At 37.1% G+C, this 22024-nt stretch overlaps 3 protein-coding genes across 4 annotated transcripts; 2 read left to right on the top strand and 1 right to left on the bottom strand.

Annotated features, from left to right (window-relative positions):
- Positions 1-4653: 4653 nt before the first annotated feature.
- On the top strand, positions 4654-5058 carry LOC128317621 (C-type lectin domain family 4 member K-like). The gene has a single exon (XM_053230722.1). It carries the CDS (start codon positions 4654-4656, stop codon positions 5056-5058), a length of 405 nt encoding a protein of 134 aa, XP_053086697.1.
- Positions 5059-5263: 205 nt separating this feature from the next.
- Positions 5264-9831, top strand: LOC113544284 (lectin). Its single transcript, XM_053231061.1, has 4 exons — positions 5264-5559; positions 8165-8512; positions 8644-8738; positions 9664-9831. Exons 1-4 carry the CDS (start codon positions 5514-5516, stop codon positions 9769-9771), a joined length of 597 nt encoding a protein of 198 aa, XP_053087036.1. The 5' UTR covers positions 5264-5513; the 3' UTR covers positions 9772-9831.
- Positions 9832-17270: 7439 nt separating this feature from the next.
- On the bottom strand, positions 17271-21961 carry si:cabz01076231.1 (calcium-binding protein 2). 2 transcript variants are annotated; one of them, XM_026943206.3, is made up of 8 exons: positions 21739-21961; positions 20911-20949; positions 20446-20590; positions 19288-19318; positions 18486-18629; positions 18239-18348; positions 17880-18027; positions 17271-17539 (listed from the first exon to the last, which is right to left on the bottom strand). In XM_026943206.3, the coding sequence occupies exons 2-8, from the start codon at positions 20946-20948 to the stop codon at positions 17511-17513; spliced, it is 645 nt and encodes a 214-aa protein (XP_026799007.1). In that variant the 5' UTR covers position 20949; positions 21739-21961; the 3' UTR covers positions 17271-17510. The 2 variants fall into 2 exon arrangements, with proteins under 2 accessions (XP_026799007.1, XP_026799008.1); XM_026943207.3 differs by having other exon boundaries at positions 21770-21961.
- Positions 21962-22024: the final 63 nt, after the last annotated feature.

Raw genomic sequence — 22024 nt, 5'->3', positions numbered from 1 at the left:
CTGGAAGCAAGCTAGTCCAGATGTGACGGCTGGCATAGTATTGAAAATAAAAAGTTCCTGGAGAAATTCCAACACTAACAGTTTGGCAAGCCAGCCATAGGCGAGGATCTCTCATCATGAACCTAAGAAAGTCAAGTAAAGGCATGAGTACATACATATTTTGTAAGTTTTAAGAGTTGCAGTCAGGAATTTGGTATTAAATACTGGCAAATTTGTGGTTGAACAAACTGACATAGATGGACTATGTCACTTTGTAATGTGATGATAGTGGATTTCTGTTTTGGCTCGCTGTAGTGTCGTGATTTTCATTTTTAAAGGTTTGCTATTTTTTGCAGTGAAATTAAATGTTAAATTAATAAGGGAACTGTTGAAGTTGACTTTGGACATGAGGTTGGTTTACACAAGAGTGTATGGCGAAGTGTACTGCGATTTTGTTATGAGTTTACAGATAGGAGATTCAAGTTTAACTAGACAGTTCGTGGAGTGTTCGATGTCTCAGGTGTGGTTTGCTTAACTGAGGAATTGTTCCAAGTTGCAACATCAGTGCAATATCCAGTGCAAGGGAACCAAATGGACCAGATAGACCAGCAGCAACTCTGGGGATGGACCTGTAGCGCTTTTCCAAAGGCAAGGAGACGAACAGGCAGTGTCCGGGATGGGATTGGTCCAGGAGTTTCACTCTGATGATAGGCTAGGCCATCTTCACCACCTGTTGCAGATCTCTCCGGTCAGCAGCTAGCAAACAGCACTGTAATACAGTACGTCAGAATGCTTTCCACAGTGCTACAGTACAAACTGACCAGGAGTTGCTGTAGTAGGCTGGCCTTTTTCACCTTCCTCAGGAGAAAAAGGCGTTGTTGAGCCTTCTTCACAGTATTTAGCTGCCAGGAGAGGTCCTCAGTCACCAGTTTGAATCTAACCACTCTCTCTCCACCTCTACATTGTTTATACAGAGAGCAGACTGTTCTGTCCTGAGGTCTATGGTGATTTCCTCGGTTTTGTTTGAATTCAGTGTCAGATTTTTCTCCACACCACCTACTGTAGTACTGCAAATAAAACTTATCTTCCATAAAGCAAAGTGTTGCGGTTCTTTACCTCAAAGTTCCTGGGGAATCTCTGCAGCAAAAAATCTCGAATCTAAAACAGGCTTTCCCATTTTCAATTTCACATCCAATACAACTAATTGTTTAAACAACCTTGAGTATATTAAGCACTCAACATAGTTTTTAGTGTCACATTCAGACCTGTAAGTATAGACAGGCCTTTGAACTGTAAACAAATGGCTGATTTAACAACACGAACACAAACCGCCTCAGAGAAACAATATACAGTTAAAAGTGCAAAGACAATAGATTCTACACCCTGGGATGGACTATAAAATGAAGAAAAATGGAGGAAATAATTGTTTAACAGTAAAAACAAGATAGAGAAAGAAGTAGTCTACCCTAGACTACAACAAAGTGCTCATAAGCTTTGCATTGCAAATAAATTCGGAAAAAATACGCCATTAGGTATACTAATATAACACGGGATGTCAACAACCCAAGCACAAGTCACCCGGCATATAAAACATCGTCAGTGTTGGCAATAAAGTAGATCCAAAGTAAATAAATTGCAGAAAAATGTTCACCTATTACTAAAGCAGACACTGACAGATGTTTGACCTCCCTGTTGTCTTATATTTATAAAATTGCTAGCTCCACTAACTAATGGACTTATTGAATAAAAGAATGTTACACGTCCTGTAGACTGTAACTGTTAGTAGCAATTTAAAAACAATTTCCTCGTTTGCAGGCCATTATCCTGCATCAGTGCTGTTGCCATGCTGAAATTCTTTTTCACTGAAATGCTCATTTTTTTCCCCACTAATGTCATAGCAGTTCAAGGGCTCAGTTACGTGAGGAATTGTTTGTACATTTTATTAAAATAAATGTCATCATATTGATTTAGCATCATACCCCCACATACAGTAAATCCATTTCCAAAGGCTTTTCAGTGTTTAAAAAAAAAAGAAGGATGCAACAGAACATACTTGCAATGCAAAGATTTAAAGGCAGCTGTTTTTCAAAAGCTTGGTACATTTTAGATCTTTGCTGCCTGCATCTACTGAGCCATTATAATACCAAATCTCTTATTCAAACCAGTCCTATAGTGTATAAAGGTGAGGTAATGGTCAGAATTTACAACACAGATGACTTTCCATTTACGATTTTCCTTATCTGAACAAAAAACAAATAATGTAAATGTAGATGTAAATGATAATGAATGAGTACTTTTGCTCATCATGGAAATGAGTTGATTGTATTTTTGAAAGGGAAAGGGCATAAACAATCATTCATTACAATGATATATTTTTATTAAACAAACAAAAAAAATCTGCAGAGGTCCACAATCCAGGTAAATAAGTTCACTCAAATCTTAGATCTTAGAGGTACCAGAGGTCCTCATCTGGTATGATCTTGCACAAATTAGTCTTCAGTCATGTGATTATGCTGCAGGAATGACTAAAGAAAGCTTCATTCCATGCACCATTCACCTTGACTGATAGACTTGTCAAAGAAGAATGATCCAGTTTTCATCAAAATAAAGCTAGACTGCATTGTCTGTTAGCCTATATTAGCTTCATTACTGCGCTGGCATCATTCCTGGTCAACAGCAGGTTTCTTTGTAATTATACACACGTAATGTCACAATTTCAGTATACTATATGGGAGGAATGATGATGCATTAGGTAGTATTGCTGCCTCACAGCTCCAGGGTCCATGGTTTATTCAGGATGAAATCAAATTTACACATTCAAATGTAAGCAAGAAGCAGGATTGTTGTCCAAATGGTGCTTCTATCATTTTACGATGCTGCTATGAGCCTACTGTAGAACAAACTGAAATTATCAGCTGAGAGGAAAAAGAAAACTTATAGAATCACTTTTTTTTTTGGAGCCATCAAATCTTAGCGGTAAAGAACCTATTTTGGTAAAATAGAGAACTTATTTGGTAATTCTTCCCTAGAATGAACAAGATCAGAAAATAAGAATTGCTAAGTGCTTGAAGCTTTTTTAAATGTTACTATGAAAGACTAAATGTGATAGAATGAAAAACCAAGCCATCCCAGGATGGCACTATAGATACACCAAATAAGGCCATCAGAATTTTAAATTGTAAATCAGCTTCTGCCATCAGTGTTGTCTTGTCATCAGTGCTGTCTGCCATCATTCTGTCATTAGTGAACATTTGAGAAGAGGACTGAAGATATCTGGCATTCTTAGGGATCAGCAGTCATTTCAGCATTTAAGACTGCAGAAATCTGACACATACACAAGTACAGCAGCTTTCAATTTCTTACATTTCAGGTATGTTTTCATCTTTTCATTTGGGAAATTTGATGTATCTTTTTCTTTTGTCCTCAACAATAAAAAAGTTAAAAAAAAAATTTTACTTTGAAAAGCTCCCTGAAAAGTGTGTTCTGTGTGTAGAGCTGTACTGTAGTGTTCTCTTTGAAAATGGGAAGCTGTAAGCAAATTATGTAATGTACTGAAAATAATGTTGGGCTAGAAGAATTTATTATATTATTCCACCTCTAGTTAAATTCTTTAGCACTTTTGGACACTGAGCTGCATGATATATTGCTAAGCTTTAACCAGATTCAAATGGGATGGGTCAGGGTATTCCCCCCTCGTGCTGAGTGCCTAGTGTAAATGCGCTCAGCACGCTTAAGCAACTGGCAGCGTGACAGGTTATGTCTTTGGTTATGACTTCTGGGTTATGTCTTTGCTTATGCTGCCATGTGTGTTTTTGTTTTGGACATGATGGCTGCTATAATCTCCTTGCATTATAAATACTGTATACTGATGTGAAGTATTGTTTTATTAATAATGTGTAACATTAATTAATTAAAATTAATGACTTGATTGATTATTTGTTGATTAATTTTAAAATTTTCCAGCTACCCATCCATCATGAAGCCAAATCTTTTTCATCTCCTGTGTTTCAGCGGTGAGAGCACTGTTCTTCTGCTGAACTCCAATATATTATTATTATTATTACTGATGATTTATTTTATGCTGCACAAATTCCATTGTAGTGTAATGAGTAGTATAACCTTAATGTGTCTACTAAACTGACATTCATTTACATATTATGCAGCTCTTCATTAAAAATATTGAAATTAATGACCTCAGTAATAATAATACCATTAAGATTATATCTGAATGAAAATTTAGGATCTGTTTACAGTCATCATTCAAACAAAGCTTCAAATGACAGTGTTTTTTGCCATTCATGTGACAGCACTTTTTTCCTGAATGTCATTTACCTGGCTCAGGTGTGCTGGGTTCTAAACCAGAACAAAAAGAACTTCTTGAACTGTTTTTAATCCCTTCTTCCCAATCCAATCTCACTGTTTGGAAATTTAAGCATATTTAATTAGACAATGCTGCAATTGCATAAATAAATTTATAAGCATTTGTAAAAATATCAACAATCACCTGGTAATGACTGTGATATCTACAGTTTTTTTTTTTTTATTCACCTGTAGCATCTTGCCTTAAATTAAAACCAGCAGTATTTTTATTTTTTACTTTATTTTTACTCTAAGATCTAACAATATAAATCTAATGTGCATTATAAAATATTAACAGGTGTTGTCTCAGTCGCCATGTCCATCCTGCCACCTGTCCATCATAAGTATTATCTGATCAACACAATATCTATGACGTGGGCAGGTGCAAAGAATTATTGCAGGGAAACATACGATGACATTGCTACAGTGGGAAGTGATGATGACTGGATAAGGCTGAGGAAAGAAGAGACAGACAAAGGTTTGACGACATTCGCCTGGGTCGGACTGTACGACGACATTGACAGCTGGCGCTGGTCTTTTAATGACGTCCCATTGAAGAACCAAACTTTAACAAAGTGGTACTCAGGAGAGCCAGATAATGGTGAAGGAAATGAAGCGTGTGGTACCATAGGCCAACTGGGAGAATGGAGGGATTATCCCTGCACAGACCTCAGACCCTTCATATGCTACAACTGTGAGTTAGCAAAAAATCTTCCATAGTATCCAAGCATTTTCATAATATTTTTGAGATTGTATATTTTAAAAAGTGGAATAAAAAGTGAAATGTGGCTCCTGAGTTTGAATCCTGACAATGCCACTGCTATCTTTTGCTGGGAACCAAGGAAGCAGGTCTGCAGTGTTTAGGAGGGAGGGATGTTAGACTGTCAATCACAGTGACACTAAATAATCATAGGCATCTGTAAGCTTATATAAGTGGAAGAAAGCAGATAGTGCTTTCCTCTGAGTGTGTTACATTGCCCTGTGATGTAGCATGAGCAGCAATTCGAGAAAAAATGCTTTTGGTGTAACACAGTAGGTATCTTCTCAGGCAGATCCGCGGCCACCTGCACGAGCTTTAATAACACGGCGATCTGACGCAGGTAATCAGCGTTAATGTGCAGCACCTGGCCACGCCTCTTTATAAGCCCTCCGACTGCGTCACTGCGCGCGCGGACATGGATCTGTGCCAGGTACCGGAGCAGCGTCATGCTACTCTGAGTGGTAATGTTCGAAAACAGAAATTAGACAAGAAAATATTGAGGTTTAGAAAGGAAAGGGAGAGAAAATATTGAGGGAAAGAAAGAAAAGGAAGCTAAGAACTAAAGAGGAAGTCAAGCAGGCAAAAAAAAAATATATATATATATATATAATATGTGTGTATGTAAATAAAGAGGAGGATAGACTGAGAATCCTCACTCTGAGAGAAATATTCGGCTCTCTTAAGTTAGAAATTGTTCCTTTCTCATTTGGTGCCTTTAAGTTCGGCCAGAAAGAAGGCCAGTTTGAGTTGTTTTTTTCCTCCATGCTGCGGTGCTCTTCAGTTGAGCCGTTAGCGTTGAGTTTCCCCAAATCAGTTTCACAAGCACTACAACACTCATAAACAATGCTGTGAAGGTAGCTCAGCGGCTAACAAGCTCTCTGGTTCGTGTCCCGCGCAGGGCTTTTGCATTTTAGCCGGAGCTATTTTTTGATCCGTCTCCCCACTTGGTTCCCTTCCACACCATATACTGTCCTTCCGGACAAGTGGGCCGTGAGCAACGCTCTTACATCCTGTCGCCTAGCCCCATAACATATGCCTGGCTACACAGGTCTTGGAAGAACAAAGTGTTAGCACTCACTCCCCCTGGCTGATGGGAAAGTTTATATATATATATATATATATATATATATATATATAAAATTGTGTGTGTGTGTCGTGAAAAAATTAGGACAGCCCATTAAATATTCAGTTCTATATTAAGAAATGTCAACATGTCAATTTGTTTTAATTTGTACCTGTAGATGAAAGTGATGTAATTGCATGTAAACAACAAAAAAAATCAACGAAAATGAGTATTTCAACTGAGGAAAAAGTTAGGACACCCTATGGCCTAATAGCTAGTGTTTGCCCCTTTGGCTGAAATCACCTCACTGAGCCGTTTCTTGTAGCCATCGACCAGTTTCCGACATCGACTGGAAGAATGTTTTGCCCACTCCTCCATGCAGAACTCTTTCAGCTGTGTGATATTTGAGGGTTTCTTGCATGCACAGTCCATTTCAAATCACCCCACAGGATCTCAGTAGGATTTAGATCTGGGCTTTGACTTGGCCATTCCAGAACTCTCCATTTTTTACTTTTCAGCCAGTCCTTCTGGTATGTTTTGGGTCATTGTCATGTTGCAAGGTCCAGTTCCGCTTCAATTTTTTTTCTCACATGTTCCTCAAGCACCTTCTGATACAATGTAGAATACATAGTGGATTCTGTGATGGTGAGCTGGCCAGGTCCTGCTGCGGCAAAGCATCCCCAAACCATAACACTTCCACCTCCATGTTTCACAGTGGATATGAGGTTCTTTTGCTGAAATGCTGTATTTGGTTTACGCCAAACATGCCCCCTGTTATGGTGTCCAAATAATTCAATTTTAGACTCATCTGTCCAAAGCACATTATTCCAGAAGTGTGTTCTTTGGCAAACTTCAGTCTTGCCCTCGTGTTTTTTTTTTTAGAGAGCAAAGGTTTCCTCCTTGCACACCTCCCATGATAAAGTTGTGCAGTCTCTTTCTGATTGTAGATTCATGCACTTTGACATCAACTGTAGCAAGAGCTTGCTGTAGGTCCCATGATTGATATTTTAGGGTTTTTGGAGACTTCTTTTAAGCATCTCGCGGTCTGCTCTTGGGGTGAATTTGCTTGGGCGGTCTGACCTGGCCATGTTGGCAGTTGTTTTAAATGTTCTCCACTTGTAAATGATTTTCTGGACAGTGGAATGGCTGATTACAAATTCTTTTGAGATCTTTTTATATTCCTTACCAGACTCATAAGCATGAACAATCTGCTTTCAGAAGGTCTCAGAGGGCTCTTTGGATCTCACCACGGTGATCCCTCTCACTTCAACAATTAAGAGCAAACCAAACTAAATGTCTGAGGTTTAAATATGGCAAGCCTCCTTCAAAATGATCTGTAATGTTCTAATAATTTGTGCCTGATGTGATACACCTGTAGGTAACTTTAGCCATTTTAAGTACAAATAAATGTGGGGGTGTCCTTACTTTTTCCTCACAAGAAATTGGACTTTTTTTAAATTATATTTTACAGATAATTTTAAAAAGACTTTTATTTGTTTGGTCATATGTGAATCTCCCAATATTGTCCATCTGTTTAACTACGTTGAAAAAAAAAAGACAGGCTTTCATGGGGTGTCCTAATTTTTTCACATGACCGTATATATATAATGAAGGGATTAAAAATAAGAAGCAAGTATAACAAAGTCTCCAGAAGAACTGTGGCTGGTTCTGCAAGATGCTCAGTAAAACTTACCAGCTATTTTCCTTATAAAACTGCACAAATTGTACCTGAGACTGATAATTTTTTTTAAAGCAAAGGGTGGTCAGACAAAATATTTACTTTTTTGTTTACTGCTCTTTATAACATTTTTTTAAAATGTAGAAACATTTAATTTCTTTATTTTTGAAGGCATCTTTGCTCTTCAGCATTTCTTTGTGCCTAAGATTTTTACACAGTACTGTATGTATATATATACAGCCCTTTTCTTTATTTAAAAATTTTATTTATTACTATACATATAAGGGTTTTTATTTTTTTAAATTAAATCTTTGCTATGTTTTAGCCAGCTACAGTGGCACCAACAAGACTGTCGCGGTTGCAAGTCCTGCACTCAGCTGGTACGATGCTCAGGCTTACTGCCGAAAATACTACACAGATCTTGCCAGCTCAACCACTGAAGAAGAGAACAGCCAGTTAGTGCAGGTGGTTTTACTCCAGGGAGAGTCCTGGATCGGCTTGTTTAGAGACAAGTGGAAGTGGGTGGACAGGACCTTGCAGGATGCTACAAACCTTCAGTGGCGTGATGGACAACCCAATAATTTTGTGGGTAATGAGGACTGCGGGGTAGTTTACACTGGACTGCTCATCGATAGACCATGCAATGACCTATACCCTTTCTTCTGTCACACCAGTGAGTCTTTTGTTTTTGTGGCTGCTACTACCAGTTAGTCTGTAACAGAATCACGCGTATTGAAAATTTAAGATGGTGTTATTTATTTTTTTTTGCTTTGATTTCTATCGCATTGTACATGTGTTTTCCAGTTCTTCCAGTAAGAGTACAGCAAATAGTGAACTTGCATGTGAATTCTGATGAGAACGTGTTTGATCCTGCTGTGCAGTCAGCCATTTTAAAGCGAGTGAGTCACTTTCTTTTCTTTGACATATTTGTCATGTTACAGTGACACAAGCTCGACAACTCCAGGTTCTCTGGTTTCCTCCCACTTCCCAAAAACATTCTGCTGGATGGGCTACACTAAATTGCCCCTAGGTGTGAATGAGTGTGTGCATGATGATCTGAGATTCACTAGCGTCCTATTCAAGGTGTATTCCTGCCTCATGCCTATGCCTATGCATAGACTCTAGATCCACCATAACCCTGACCAGGCTGAAGCACTTGCTGAAGATGAATGAAGGAGTAAATATTGTACTACATGGCAGAAATATTCCAGCATCCTTTGGCTGGACTAACCCTTTTGCCACAATTTGCAGGCTACTACTACATGTTTACTAGATCTTGACATGTAAGTCAATACAAAGATTCATTTTTCAAGTATGCAATTCTAGACATGCTTCCTGATGAAGAATACCAGTTTGACCTTGCACAAAACTTGTGGTGGATCCAGAAATTATCCCTGGGTGTGAGGTGGGATTACAGCCTGGATGGGACAGTCTGTCACCAGGTTTAGTTATACTTCATTAAGTAAATGCTCTTAAGGTTTGTTCAGTGGTTAAGATGTTGGACTAGTGATCGGATGTTTGAGAGTTCAAATCCTTAACCCTTAACTGCTCAGTTGTATAAATAAGATAAATGTAAGTCATTCTGGATAAGGGTGTCTGCAAAATGCTATAAATAAAATGCATTGCTGCAGCCCTCCAGGACCTGTTGCAGTATGGTAGAAACCTAGACCTCAGTCATCATGACAGGAAATGCTGAAGGCATCCCACATTTCTCATTTTCACAGATTATTAATAAATTACTATAAAATGAGGTTAACTATTAATAAAGTTTTTTGTTTATGTAGTAATATTATTAAATAGCAAAATTCATGTTCTATTCTTCAGATTCAGCAGAAACTGGAGGTGCACGGCATGTTGGAGAATACCACAGTGACCTGGAGCCTGCAGCCTGATGGAAACATCTTTTACAAGAAAAAGAAAGATGGCAATTAAATGCTTACATTATATTCAGCCTAAATTTCAAGCCACAAATCAAAATGGTGCATTAAAGGAATAATATATTATATATTTTTAAATACTGTGTGCTTCAAGTTTTTATGTATATTGTATTTCTTTATTATTGCTGATGCCCACTCTTTGCCAACTCATATTTGATTTAATAAGAGTCACTCCTTCTAAATCTGAATGACCATAATACTGGCTAATAAATTAGGCCAAGCAGAAAAGCATAGTGTACTAAAGATTACTGAACTGCTATGGTAGGTTTATCTCCATCCCAGTGGCCCAAACCTCTATTTTTAAATCCAGTGTTTAGGCTGAAGTAGGGTTAGAACAACTTCTGACATTATGAAATCCGAATCTGCTCATTAGAATGCTTGCAAATTTGGGCTCACGTGCACCAGCTGCTAAATGAGGTGTGCACTGCATGTGAGGTCTCTACATCGCACCATCCAAAACGCTTGCAAATGTAGGCTCACATGGCACAGGTACTAAGTGATGTGTACGCCAGACATGAGAGAATGTATAAAGGGTGCTAGCACTTCATAAACTCCTTTTATATACAGTTCACTTGGACCAGCAACTGAATGAGCCTCGCTTCAGACCTGAGCTGCAGAAGTACCATCCTCACCTGCAGTTTTTGTCCTCATAAGAGGCCTTCATTTAAAGCAGACATAAGCCAAAAAACGTCATATTAAATTATCTATAAAATTCCTATTATATTAAATTGGGCATGTCATATTTCTGTTGTACTTTTCATTGTGTTTGACCTTGTTTGACTAAACACTTTTTGAAATAACTAACCCCCCAAATGGGTTTTTAGACTGACGGTACTCTTAGTGCCTGACTTAGTGAACTGGCATGAGGATGTGTTTTTGATAGAGACTACAAAGCACTTCTGGATAAGGGCATCTGAAGGGCATCTGATTACACTGTACATCTCTGGCTTGCCCTCTTGACCTATATCTGAATTGTTTTATGGACTTTTGGATTATGTTTCCTGTGGATTTTCTGTAGTGCTCAAGAAACTATAAAAGGAGTAAAAGTATCTTAATGTATCAGATGAATGTAAAAAACAAAACAAAAAAAACAGTAACATCTGTAAAGAGTGATATATACAGTCCATGAGTATTTGGACAGTGATGCACTTTTTGTAATTTTGCCTCTGTACACACCACAATGGATTTGAAATGAAGCGATCAAGATGTGATTGAAGTGTAGACTTCAGCTTTAATTCAAGGTGTTTAACAAAAATATTGCATTAACCATTTAGGAATTATAGCCATTTTTACAGAGTTCCTCCATTTTCACAGGCTCAAAAGTAATTGGACAATTGACTAGTAAGCAGTGTCATGGACAGCTGTGGCCTGTTTCCTCACTATTTAATGACAAATTTAAGGAGCTAAATGGTCTGGAGTTAATTTGTAGCTGTTCTTGGGAACTCACTATCACTGTCCAAAGAGGTGCCCATGCAAGTGAAGCAGGCCATTCTTTCTTGGTGAAGAAAAACTTCACATCATCTAGCCAAATCAAGAACTCTGGAGGAGGTAGACATATCATTGTCAAAGTCTATAATCAAGAGATGCCTTCATGAATGTAAAAAGAGGGTTTACCTCAAGATGCAAACCACTGGTAACACTAAAAAACAGAAAGGCCAGATTAGACTTTGCTAAAAAACCTCTTAAAGCCTGTCCAGTTCTGATGCAAGATTTGTATCAGAATGATGGGAAGAGAAGAGTATGGAGAAGGAAAGGAAGGGCTCATGATCCACAGCATACCACATAGTATAAAGTATAAAGGGTGATAGCACTTTATGAATGCACTTTATATTGTTCATAAAATTATTTGTTTAATATTTGGCCTGCCAGCAAGACAGTAACAGAGCTAACCCTCTTCAGAATGTTACAGAACATACAGAACACTTCAAGCTCCATGATATTCTTAGGTTTGTGCTGAAGTTCCTCCCAATTAGTTTGGATGCATTTCTCTGTAAATTGGCAAACAGAATGTTTCTGTAGACTTCTGAATTCATTCTGCTGCTATCATGAGTTACATTATCAGTAAAGACTAATAAGCCCATTCCAGAAGCAGCCATGCAAGCCCAAGCCATGACACTACCTCCACCATGCTTGATGAGCTCATATATTTTGGATCATGAGCAAATCCTTTCTTTCTCCACACTATGGCGCTTTCTCCACTTGAAAAATGTGTAGGGTTTAATAAAAGGTGTCATCATTAAATGAAAGCTGAAATTCTGATCTATCATTTCGTATTAATCTTTTTATCTCAAACCCAGATATCCTCAGTGTATAGGAAAAAACAAAAAAATTTCCTTTGCCATTCCAATACTTTCGGAGGGGACTGTGTGTATTTTTGAAGGGCTGTTTGCCAATCTCGGTTTTGTTAAGGTGACACTTGCTCTTTCAACTATAATTTAACTATAATTTTTTGTTATTTACTTCACAGCTACTTGTACATAATGAAGCTAAACCTTTTAAGTCTCCTGTGTCTGACTGGTGAGAATTGATTTATAACAAATTTTAGATTACATTATTTTTAGAGAAGTTATTTAATATTTTGTTGAAAAGGTTGATATTTGGTTCAGCCTTTACATCAGTGAAAAAATTTAATTGATAGATAAATCCTCAATAAATTATCTATTTAATTTTACTTATTTGCGCTGGTTAATTTTGGCACTTACTGCTATGAAAACGTTATTGAGTACTTAAGACCAGGGGTGTCATAATAAGTGTGATGCTATGCTGAAATTATAAATATTTACACTATTACGCTATATAGGTGTAAATATTATTACATTGTTTTTATTTGTAATGTGCCTACGTATATTTTAAGGAACACACAGTAGGCAAAATATGCTGAAGTGAAAATATATCTATTTACTTTCCAAAATTTCACTGCAGTATTCTGTCTCATACTGTATGTGAAAACATATGCTATGTTTTAGTGGAAAAAAAAGTTATGTATCAAATGTTGAAATAAAAAAATTAAAGAGAACAAGGAACAACATTTCAAGTTTTGTTTGTAGGATTATGATCCAAGGACCTTGTACATCTGTTGAAAGCTGTAATAATGCAGAACTATTGGTATACTTTGTGAAAATAAGCAAATTAGCAAAGTGTCCTTTGGGGAAACCTGATCCAGCTGACGGCTTGCACAGAGATCGGAGGCCAGTTGCTAACACATGGCAGGTGAAGTTACTGCACCACCTGGGAACTTGTTAATTAATACTAAAACAAATGTTTTTCTGTCTATTGTTTCCTGCACAGTAAAATAAAGCTAAAACAAAATTTAAGTAAAAGGGTATTGGACTTTATTCTCCAAATACAATTTACAGAAGGAATGATTTATACTCCTATGCACATCCCTCTTCAAATAATTCCACAGGTTTATGATAGGATTCAGATCTGGGCTCTGACTGGTTGTGTTAACCCTGGCTCAAGGGAGGCACCCTAAAAGAATCAAGACACCAAATTCAAATGACCAATTGTTTATTTAAAGTAGTTAATCTAAGGAATCAAACAAAGGGAAGATAACTCTGGTGGCTGCAGGTCCTGCTGCTGTTGGGTAAGCTGCAGAAAGAGATTTTCTATTTTCTGGGTCAGCTGCAGAAAGATTTTTTTTTCTATGCTGATTTTTCCCCACTTCAAGATTATGGCCTATTTGTACAAAATGTGGAGAAGTTCAAGGGGGATGAATACTTATGCCAGGCACTATATCTATTACTTTTGGTCTACTATGTTTTTTTTTTAATTTAATATTGTCAACAGGTGTCCCATTTGCCCTCTCCATCCAAAATTGGATGCAAATTGCCCCTCTTCTCATCAAGCAACAAGTGACCTGGCTGTTGGCACAGAACTACTGCAGGGAAAACCACCTTGGTCTATTTACAATTACAAATCTAAGGGACCAAGTAAAGCTAATCGAAGAAATGAATAAGCATAATGAGAGAGTCCCTGTCTGAACGGGTCTGTACAATGATCTAGACAGCTGGTACTGGTCCTATAATCACTTGCCATTGAGCAATATAACCCTAAGAATGTGGTATGCAGGACAGCCTGATAATGGATATGGAGAAGATGTGTGTGGTACTATAACCACGGATGGATATTGGTGTGTTTACCCCTGCTATTACACAGGACCCTTTATGTTACGATGGTGAGTCAACATGCTGATTTCTGACAAAGCACAGTGTATTGTTCAGCTCTTTCCCAGACACAAAGTGAAAACTCTGTGTTTTGCAAAGAATGGTCTTGCACAGTCTCCTCACACAGATCAGGGTGGGTTTCCTAAAATGTGTGTAACTAAGTACTTTATCTCCTTTGTACATTCTTTACAATTATCTCATAGTTTCAGTGTTTCTTTTTCCCTCTGCCTGCCCTGCAATTTAGAATATGATTGAAGTTGTTTTGTCTCTTCCAAACAAATGTAATTTCTGTTGTAAATTGTTGCTTATGCTGACACCTATTGGTTATTGGGAAAATCACCCCAGGTTTGTTCTGTGCAAGTTCATTATTTGTTCACAGAGCTTTCTGTCTGTAAAGAAAAATGGATTGCTTTACAAGTGTAAAAATATCATAGGTAATGTTCTTAACTGCAGGTCAAGCGCTTCAGTTAGTGATGACATTAAACATCAGAATGGGGAAAAATGGGATCTCAGTGACTTTGATTGTAGTATGAGCAGTGCCAGATGGGCTTGTTTGAGTATTTCAGAAACTGCTGATCACCTTGGATTTACAAGAAGAGTTTACAAAGTTAGAGTTTACAAAGAGAATGGTCTGAAAAAGCATTTCAGAACATACAACAAATCAAACCTTGAGGCAGAAGACCACATCATGTCAGTCAGTCAATAAATTCAAATTAATTACTAGTGTTTTCAGTGTTCCTTTGTCAAACATATGTTTGTTTTGCAACATATTGAATTAAAACAATACTAAAATACAGAAGCATAAAACAGTAACAAATCAAAACTGTGTGTTTTAAATTTTTGTTAAACTCATTGCTATTTTACAGCTAACAGGCATGCTAACAAGTTTGTTGGCTACTCTAATCCTATAACCTGGCTTGCTGCTCAGGCGTATTGCTGACAATATCACACAGATTTAGCCAGTACAACCACTGAAACAGACATCAGCCTTTTGCAGAAGGTCTTATCAAACATGGCTTATCCCGCCACTTGGTTTGGTCTAACCAAGGACACTTAAAAGTGGTCAGATGGGACTGAGCCTTCATACCTCCCATGGTTAAGTGGGCAACCAGATAATTATTATAGCTGGGAGAATTGTGGAGTGGCACAAAACGGACTGCTCAAAGATGAGCAATGCGCCAACCAGTACTATTTCGTCTGTTCTGCTTGTGAGTGTTTTGTTTTCTTGGATACTGCCACCAGTCCATTTGTAACAGCTGTGAAAATATTCCTTTAGCAAAAAGGATAGCATTGTTGCCTCACAGCTCAGTGGTCCCCAGTTCTATTTCTGAGCTCCGGGTACTGTCTATGTAGAGTTTGCTTGCATGTTCTCTCTGTCTGTGTAGACTTTCTCCAAGTTCTCTGGTTTTTCTCCCTCTGAACACTACTTAATTTGTTTTTGCATTTAACGTAATGAATTTTTTTATGCTGCATGGTGACCCGGGGGTTAAAGTCTGAGCTTGTAGCATGTCTTAAATTCTGAATTATACTTCTGAGGTGTATGTTTTGTCTTCCACAGACCTATTCAGGACACAAATAGTGAAATTGCAAGTGATGTCAGATCAGAGTGTGCTTGACCATACAGTGTAGTCATCTATTCTAGAGTTGGTAGGTTACACGAAGGGGCATTTTTGTGTACTTGCATTTTTAGGTATGTTTTTAGGCTTATAGATATAGGATTTAAACTTGTAACTAAACTACTTCACTACAAAAAACCATAAGACTAGTCTGTGGTCCTCACGTGATCAGTGCACTGCAAAAAAAAAAATTACATCTTAGCAAGTGAAAATATTATGAATATAGTCAAATTTATCTAGTAGTTCCTATTATGTACATATTGTCAAATGTATGACTATTAAACCTATTTCTAGACATTTTACTAACATCAGGTATTAAATAGGCTTGTTCTATGGGCAGGTAATATTTCTAATTCTGAATTTTTTTTTTTTTAGAAAGAAACAAAATTATTTGCCAATAATTCCATTTATATAGTGCCTTTATAAATGGGGTTGATATATACATTGCTAATTTGAGGGAAAAAAAAAAAAAAAGAGGAACCAGGTTGTAGCTTTGGTGGGAATAATTATCCAGTCTGTGGTTATTGTACATGGCTATGAACATTATTTTCATTCACCATACACTACAGTACTGACCTTTACCACTGCCCAAGACCACATCCACTAAAAGGCTTCACGGTACCTCTTATATGCAAATGTGCTTATTACTTAGCTGAGATGATAAAAATCAATGTCTGTGCCTTTAATTCACATTTTACAAATAATATCTGGATGCTAAACCAACTACTTATAATTTGTTTCTTTATTTCTGTCTTTACATCCAGATTATTACAGAAATAAAATAAAATAAATAAAATGAATATGCGAAAAAAATCTTTACTGCAGTCTGTAATCAGTGACATCTTCAAAGCTTCTCTTCAAACAGAGTGAACCAATATAAAGTGTGTTAGGTGTTGGGCTTTCACAAGCTGCCAGAACAGCTTCAAAGGACTGTTTCTGACAAAATCAATAATAATAAGAAGAAGAATGTGCTCTGATGGAGATTTATACAGTGTTATTATGGCAAACATTTTAAAAATTCCCAATTTAGATCTCTAATTTTGCACACCTTTTCCATCATTAGGGAAGTATGTTTTTGTGTAAACACAGCTTTCATAAAGTGCACCCAAGATACCTTTCACACCACATGAAAATCTCTTCCACGTCATTTGCACTGTTTTAAATAAGCAATTTGGTGGTCAATTCATTCAAAACAATATGCTTAGCCGAGTACACAGTGTTCTTGGCCAAAAGCAAGAACACCACCACCACAACAACAGCAAAAATCTCTTAAAATTCTGATTCAGTGATCTAATTTAGTAATCAATGGTCTTTTTTCCCCTCCCTAAGATGTGGTTTCTTTCCAGTTTAAAATGGATGTATAGTTTTTAGTTTTACAGGCGGCTGTGAATGTTTGTCTTGCACCTCTATCCATCACGAGCCACTTGATTTGTTAAAAAACAAAAAAAAACAACAAAAAAAACTGTTCAAATGGTCATGAGCACTTTGGTTATTTCGTGGCAGTGCTCAAGTTTTAGAGGTGTCAGGGCTTGCCATAAACAGCTCCTGGTGGCAGAGAACAGGAACTTCACCCTATGATCAGGTCCCTGGAACCATGTAGCAGGAGAAAGAAAAGGCCAAAGAAAGGGCAAATACTGTATGTCCAGTATTATTTTGGAATAAAATCAAAAGAGGCAGAAACTCAGGGAACACGACACAACGGCAGGATTAAAAGGCTTTTTTAATTCAATTTCATTCCATACACATACACACAGGTTACACATTCAGTATGATTAACAATATATCTTTCTTGAACTTAAAAGGTAGCATGCAGTTGTACACAAATTATAAACAGTCTATAGCTGCCAGAGAGGATCTACTGAAGACCTTTTTGTGAATACAGTCCCTGATATGTCATCACATGGATGCAATGACTGTGAATTGTGGGAAGCTGAAATGCTCCGTAGTGACTGCTACTGGGCTGACAGCATCATAACAAACTCTACAAGACAAAACACACACACACTGAATTAATCAACTAATCAGACTCATAAAAATTGTTAGTAGGCTCAGGTACACAAGTGATTTTCCAGTCTTCATGACAAAGCCAGTAAAATATTGATTGCATTATTATATTATATAAAAAACTGGTGAAAGACACCTGCATTAATCTGACCAAAATTATTTAAAGGCACACACAGAAAACGTATCGTAAGTTGAACACAAACATTGTAGAAGAATATAGATACTAAATAATATATGCTATAACTGTACTAAATAAATGTATGAAATACTGCTTCTGTTGGATTGTGTGTGTGTGAGTGAGAGAGAGAGAGAGATACCGTCAAAGTCCACAGTGCCATCTCCATTCAGGTCCATCTCCTTCAGAATCTCCTCCAACTCTCCTTTCTTCAATTTCTCACCCAGTAAAGTTTTTACTGCCTCCTTCATCTCATCCAGAGTGATCTTTCCATCCCCGTCTGTATCAAACTAACCGAATTACGAGGCTTTATTTTCAATTTGTGTTTAAAAAAAAAAAAGAGCCTAATTTCTTTTGTAATATTTGTGCTAAATATTCCTTCTTTGTTTTCTGCATCAGTGTGTCAGCAGAAAAGGACAAAAAATTCCAAAATTTCATTCTGCAAAACAGAAAAATGTTTGTTTGCCATTCAGTTGTGTATGTGTGTGTGTAGCAGTTCACCTGTTTAAAGGAGCACTTCAGTTCTTTCAGTCCCAACATATGAGCCGTCTCGACCATCATCCTCGGCCCCATCAACTCACAGAAATCATCGAAATCCATCAGTCCACCCACTGCGCGCGCGCATACACACACACACACACACACACACACACACAAATATGAGACTGTAGTCAGTCAAACAGGTAGTAGGTTTGGTTACAGTGGAATAAGTTTCACAAGCGCGCACACACACAGACTGAACACTCACACCTCATCTTGATCTGCTGGATGATTTCCAGTAACTCCATCTCAGTGGGCATGTAACCCATCGTCCTCATGCACTCAGCCAGGTCTTTGTAGTTCAGATATCCATCCTGATCATAGTCAAACTCCTTAAATGCCTCGGCCAACTCTAAAGAGTAACACACTTAATAAATGGTTTCACTGATAATTCATTCATAAACATTTCCCTAATAATTTAACATTACAATATTTGTCTAGTACTGTTACACTGAGTGCTTTAACCTATTATGGAATTTTATACCACAGCCCCGTTGAATGCTCGAATCTGATTGGCCAAAATCTGTTGATTAATTTTCTATAACCGCATCTCTCACAGCACAGGTTTTTATAATTTACTTTTTCTAATATGTTATTTCAGTAGTAACTCAGGAACTTCTATGGGTCCATATACTGTACACACACACACACAAACACAAACAAATATATATATTTCATTTTTTTTTTAATTACAAAAAATCTAATCGCTGGTACTGTGGTATAACTGTAATAAAACCCTTAGGATGTCCTGTTATAGAAAAATGATCACTTTTGGGGTAGTAACAATAACTCCACTTCACATATCACACCATGTCATCATTGATTATCTCCCAAGTGTTTTATTCCTTACTTGCCAAATTTGGAAAAGAATATAAAAATTCTCACACTTTGGAGAAAAAAGGAAGTCATGTTGACCTTAAATTTTGATCATTTCTTTGATTGCAAGTGTCTGAGTAAATGTTTTTAAGTAAAGGAATAATATAGTGATGTGATGGATGAAGGATACTCACCGTCTAACTCAGGTTGGGATAATTCCCTCTCCTAATAAAGGAACAGAGAGGGAAGAAACGTCTTCATTACCTGTAGTATCATTAAAATTTATCTCTGAGATGAAATATATCAATAAATCAATCAGTCATCTTGGCCACCATTTCTCACATACTCAAACACAAGTACACAATACAACAAGGAGGCAGTAGCCACACACTCGAAGCCATGAATGAAATCTTTACTTTCTGCTTTGCTTTCCTTTCGTAAACCTTGTTGAGTCTAATTAACAAAGGCATTAAGCCATGCTAATGAGCTGTTATTACAGCTGTCTGGAAGGCATTACGAGGGGATTAACCTCTTCTATGCTGTTCACCGGCTGTTACATAAATACACACTCTCACAAGAGATTAGAGATAAGTCTGTGTAACTTTAGACAGAAATCAGCGTCATTTCTGTTTTATTTGAATCACACAGTGGCTTGCATAAGTATTTGCTCCCCTTGAATTTTTCCACATTTTGTAGTGTTAAAACCTTGAACTGAAATACACTTCATTGGTATTATATGCCATAAATCTACACAAAATAACCCATAATAAGGTGGCGAGAAATTAAAATCAAAATCTGTGATTGCATAAGTATTGGGACATTTTCTACATTAGTTCTGGTGCAACCAGTTCCAATCTGAAGTCACATAATTAGTTGAATGGATTCCACATGTGTACAATTCAAGGGTCATGTGATGTCATGTATAATATAAATACACCTGTTCCTGAAAAGGCCCCAGAGTTAATTAGAAAACAGACCTAAACAAACAGCATGATGAAGAGTAAGGAACTATAAAAACAAGTCCAGGACAAAGTCTTTGTCCTTGGCACAATCAGGTTGTGTGGATGCTTTTCATCAGCAGGAACTGGCAAATTGGTCAGGGTTGAGGGTAATGGAGAGATGGATGGAGTCAAATTCAGGGAAACCCTATTAGACCCCAAGCAAGCTGTATGAATTACATTTTGCTCATCAATGTATTGAATAGATCAAATGGTAAAAATCCCAAGTGAGTCCACTTCCATTCCACTACAAAAAGTGGAAAAGTTCAAGGGGGTCAATATTTTTGCAAGGCACTGTACCTGTGAAAACACTATTAAGCAGGTAAATCTGTGTGTGTGTGTGTGTTAAAATACCTGTCCAAACACATTATTGAGCAGGTTTGTGTACATCTTGTTCATGGCATCTTTGTTGGATTTCTTGCTTTTTGTTTTCGTCACTATATCTGATGACGACGTCTTTCGGAGGCTGGGTTTAAGAGCAGCTCCTTCAGCTTTAGCACTGTGTCAGAAAGAGAGAGACATGCTGTCTAAAAAGTTGAATTTTCAGAAAATCAACTTAAGCACCTTTGTAAAATCACTCGGAATGCGAAGAAATTTCCATTCATAAACATTGATGGAAAATTTAAACTTAGGTTTCCAACACTGAAGCATCAAATTACATTCAAGTTAATTAATAATGATAATTCTGTGCACCTAACACCCATAAAAGAGACAAAGGTCATGTATAAAGTAATGGAGTCTGGAGGACACAACACTATTAATAATGTAATATTAGGTTCTTTTTTTTTTTTAAAAAAAAAGAATGCTGTTTTCTTGTACCTGTCTGTGGAGGGTGCTCTCTCACCTTTCTGCGCCATTCTAAAGGACAGACAAGAACAACACACAAGCGTTTAAATATTAAATACCATCGAATTGAGTTCAGAATATCACACATTTGCGTGGTACAAAGTATATACAAAGTACAAGTATATATGTGCCATTTTTAGTTGTAAATGAGCAACTATACAGTAAATTCTGAATTTCTTCAATTACCCAAGAACACTTTCAATGCTATAACGTGCTAACAACATGCAGCTCAGGCAGTTCACAGCACATAATGTAAAGAAACACACAAATAAATACATCCACTTAGACTGCACTTGCTCACTATAAACAAAATTATTATATTCGCTACAAAGTTTTCTAATTTCATGATAATATATTGTGCTAATTTTTTTTTTAAATTTTGGTGCATTAAGCTTGGTTTTTGAAAAACTAGAGGATGAAAAATTTGTTTTTACTCTTATCATTTGCAAAAGAAAAATTAATTAAACATTAGTTAAACTCTACTAGTTTAAACTCTGTAATCTAGTAAAATGTTTAAAATTGCAAAATATTGACAAATTGTTTAGGCTCAAAAAGAAGACATGTCTGGGAACAAATAACATCTGGTCACCCTAATTTTAAGTAGACATCCTACTATTGATTTTGATTTTGATTGTCACAGTCATTTAGATATCGTTGTCTTAGAACTATTATTTAACCTTGAAGATATCACATTTTTGTATTATATGGATATTATGGTATGATACATTTATAGAGATTCACTGCACAGAAATAAGTGAAACTAACTTGTACTAGATGGTATAGTAAACATAACCAACTGACCTGAAGCGAGAAACCTCCCCTCCTGTCCTACCTTCAGTTAGTGGAACAGGTCCGAGAAGAGAGGGGAAAAATGGATGAGATAAGGGCTGAAAGACTGAATATGAGCTTCTGTTTGCAGCCACACCAAAAGGAACAAAAACGAACTCTCAGGATCGTTACACTTTCAGCATTTGCCCTCCCTCATTCCATCTTCTCCTGCCTTCCTTCATCTGTCCTCCATCAGAAGGATAAGAGGTGATTAGCAGGGTAAATGTGGTCAGATTAGTGTGCAAACATGAGTGTGTGT

The sequence above is a fragment of the Pangasianodon hypophthalmus genome, chromosome 28 (assembly GCF_027358585.1).
Source record: "Pangasianodon hypophthalmus isolate fPanHyp1 chromosome 28, fPanHyp1.pri, whole genome shotgun sequence".
Taxonomy (NCBI): Eukaryota; Metazoa; Chordata; class Actinopteri; order Siluriformes; family Pangasiidae; genus Pangasianodon; species Pangasianodon hypophthalmus.
The sequence above is the reverse complement of the archived record's forward strand: the minus strand, read 5'-3'. Positions and strand labels throughout refer to the sequence as shown.

Bases quoted from the DNA above. Each gene is read 5' to 3' on its own strand.
- LOC113544284 (XM_053231061.1), top strand. From the start codon at position 5,514: ATGGATCTGTGCCAGGTACCGGAGCAGCGTCATGCTACTCTGAGTG. The intron at 8,513-8,643 runs GTGAGTCTTTTG...TGTGTTTTCCAG, and splicing joins CCCTTTCTTCTGTCACACCA to TTCTTCCAGTAAGAGTACAG. The intron at 8,739-9,663 runs GTGAGTCACTTT...TCTATTCTTCAG, and splicing joins AGTCAGCCATTTTAAAGCGA to ATTCAGCAGAAACTGGAGGT.
- LOC128317621 (XM_053230722.1), top strand. From the start codon at position 4,654: ATGTCCATCCTGCCACCTGTCCATCATAAGTATTATCTGATCAACACA.
- si:cabz01076231.1 (XM_026943206.3), bottom strand. From the start codon at position 20,948: ATGGCGCAGAAAGGTGAGAGAGCACCCTCCACAGACAG. The intron at 20,591-20,910 runs GTACAAGAAAAC...TTTCTGACACAG, and splicing joins AGAGCACCCTCCACAGACAG to TGCTAAAGCTGAAGGAGCTG. The intron at 18,028-18,238 runs GTGAACTGCTAC...TAATTCGGTTAG, and splicing joins TGAAGTGCTCCTTTAAACAG to TTTGATACAGACGGGGATGG.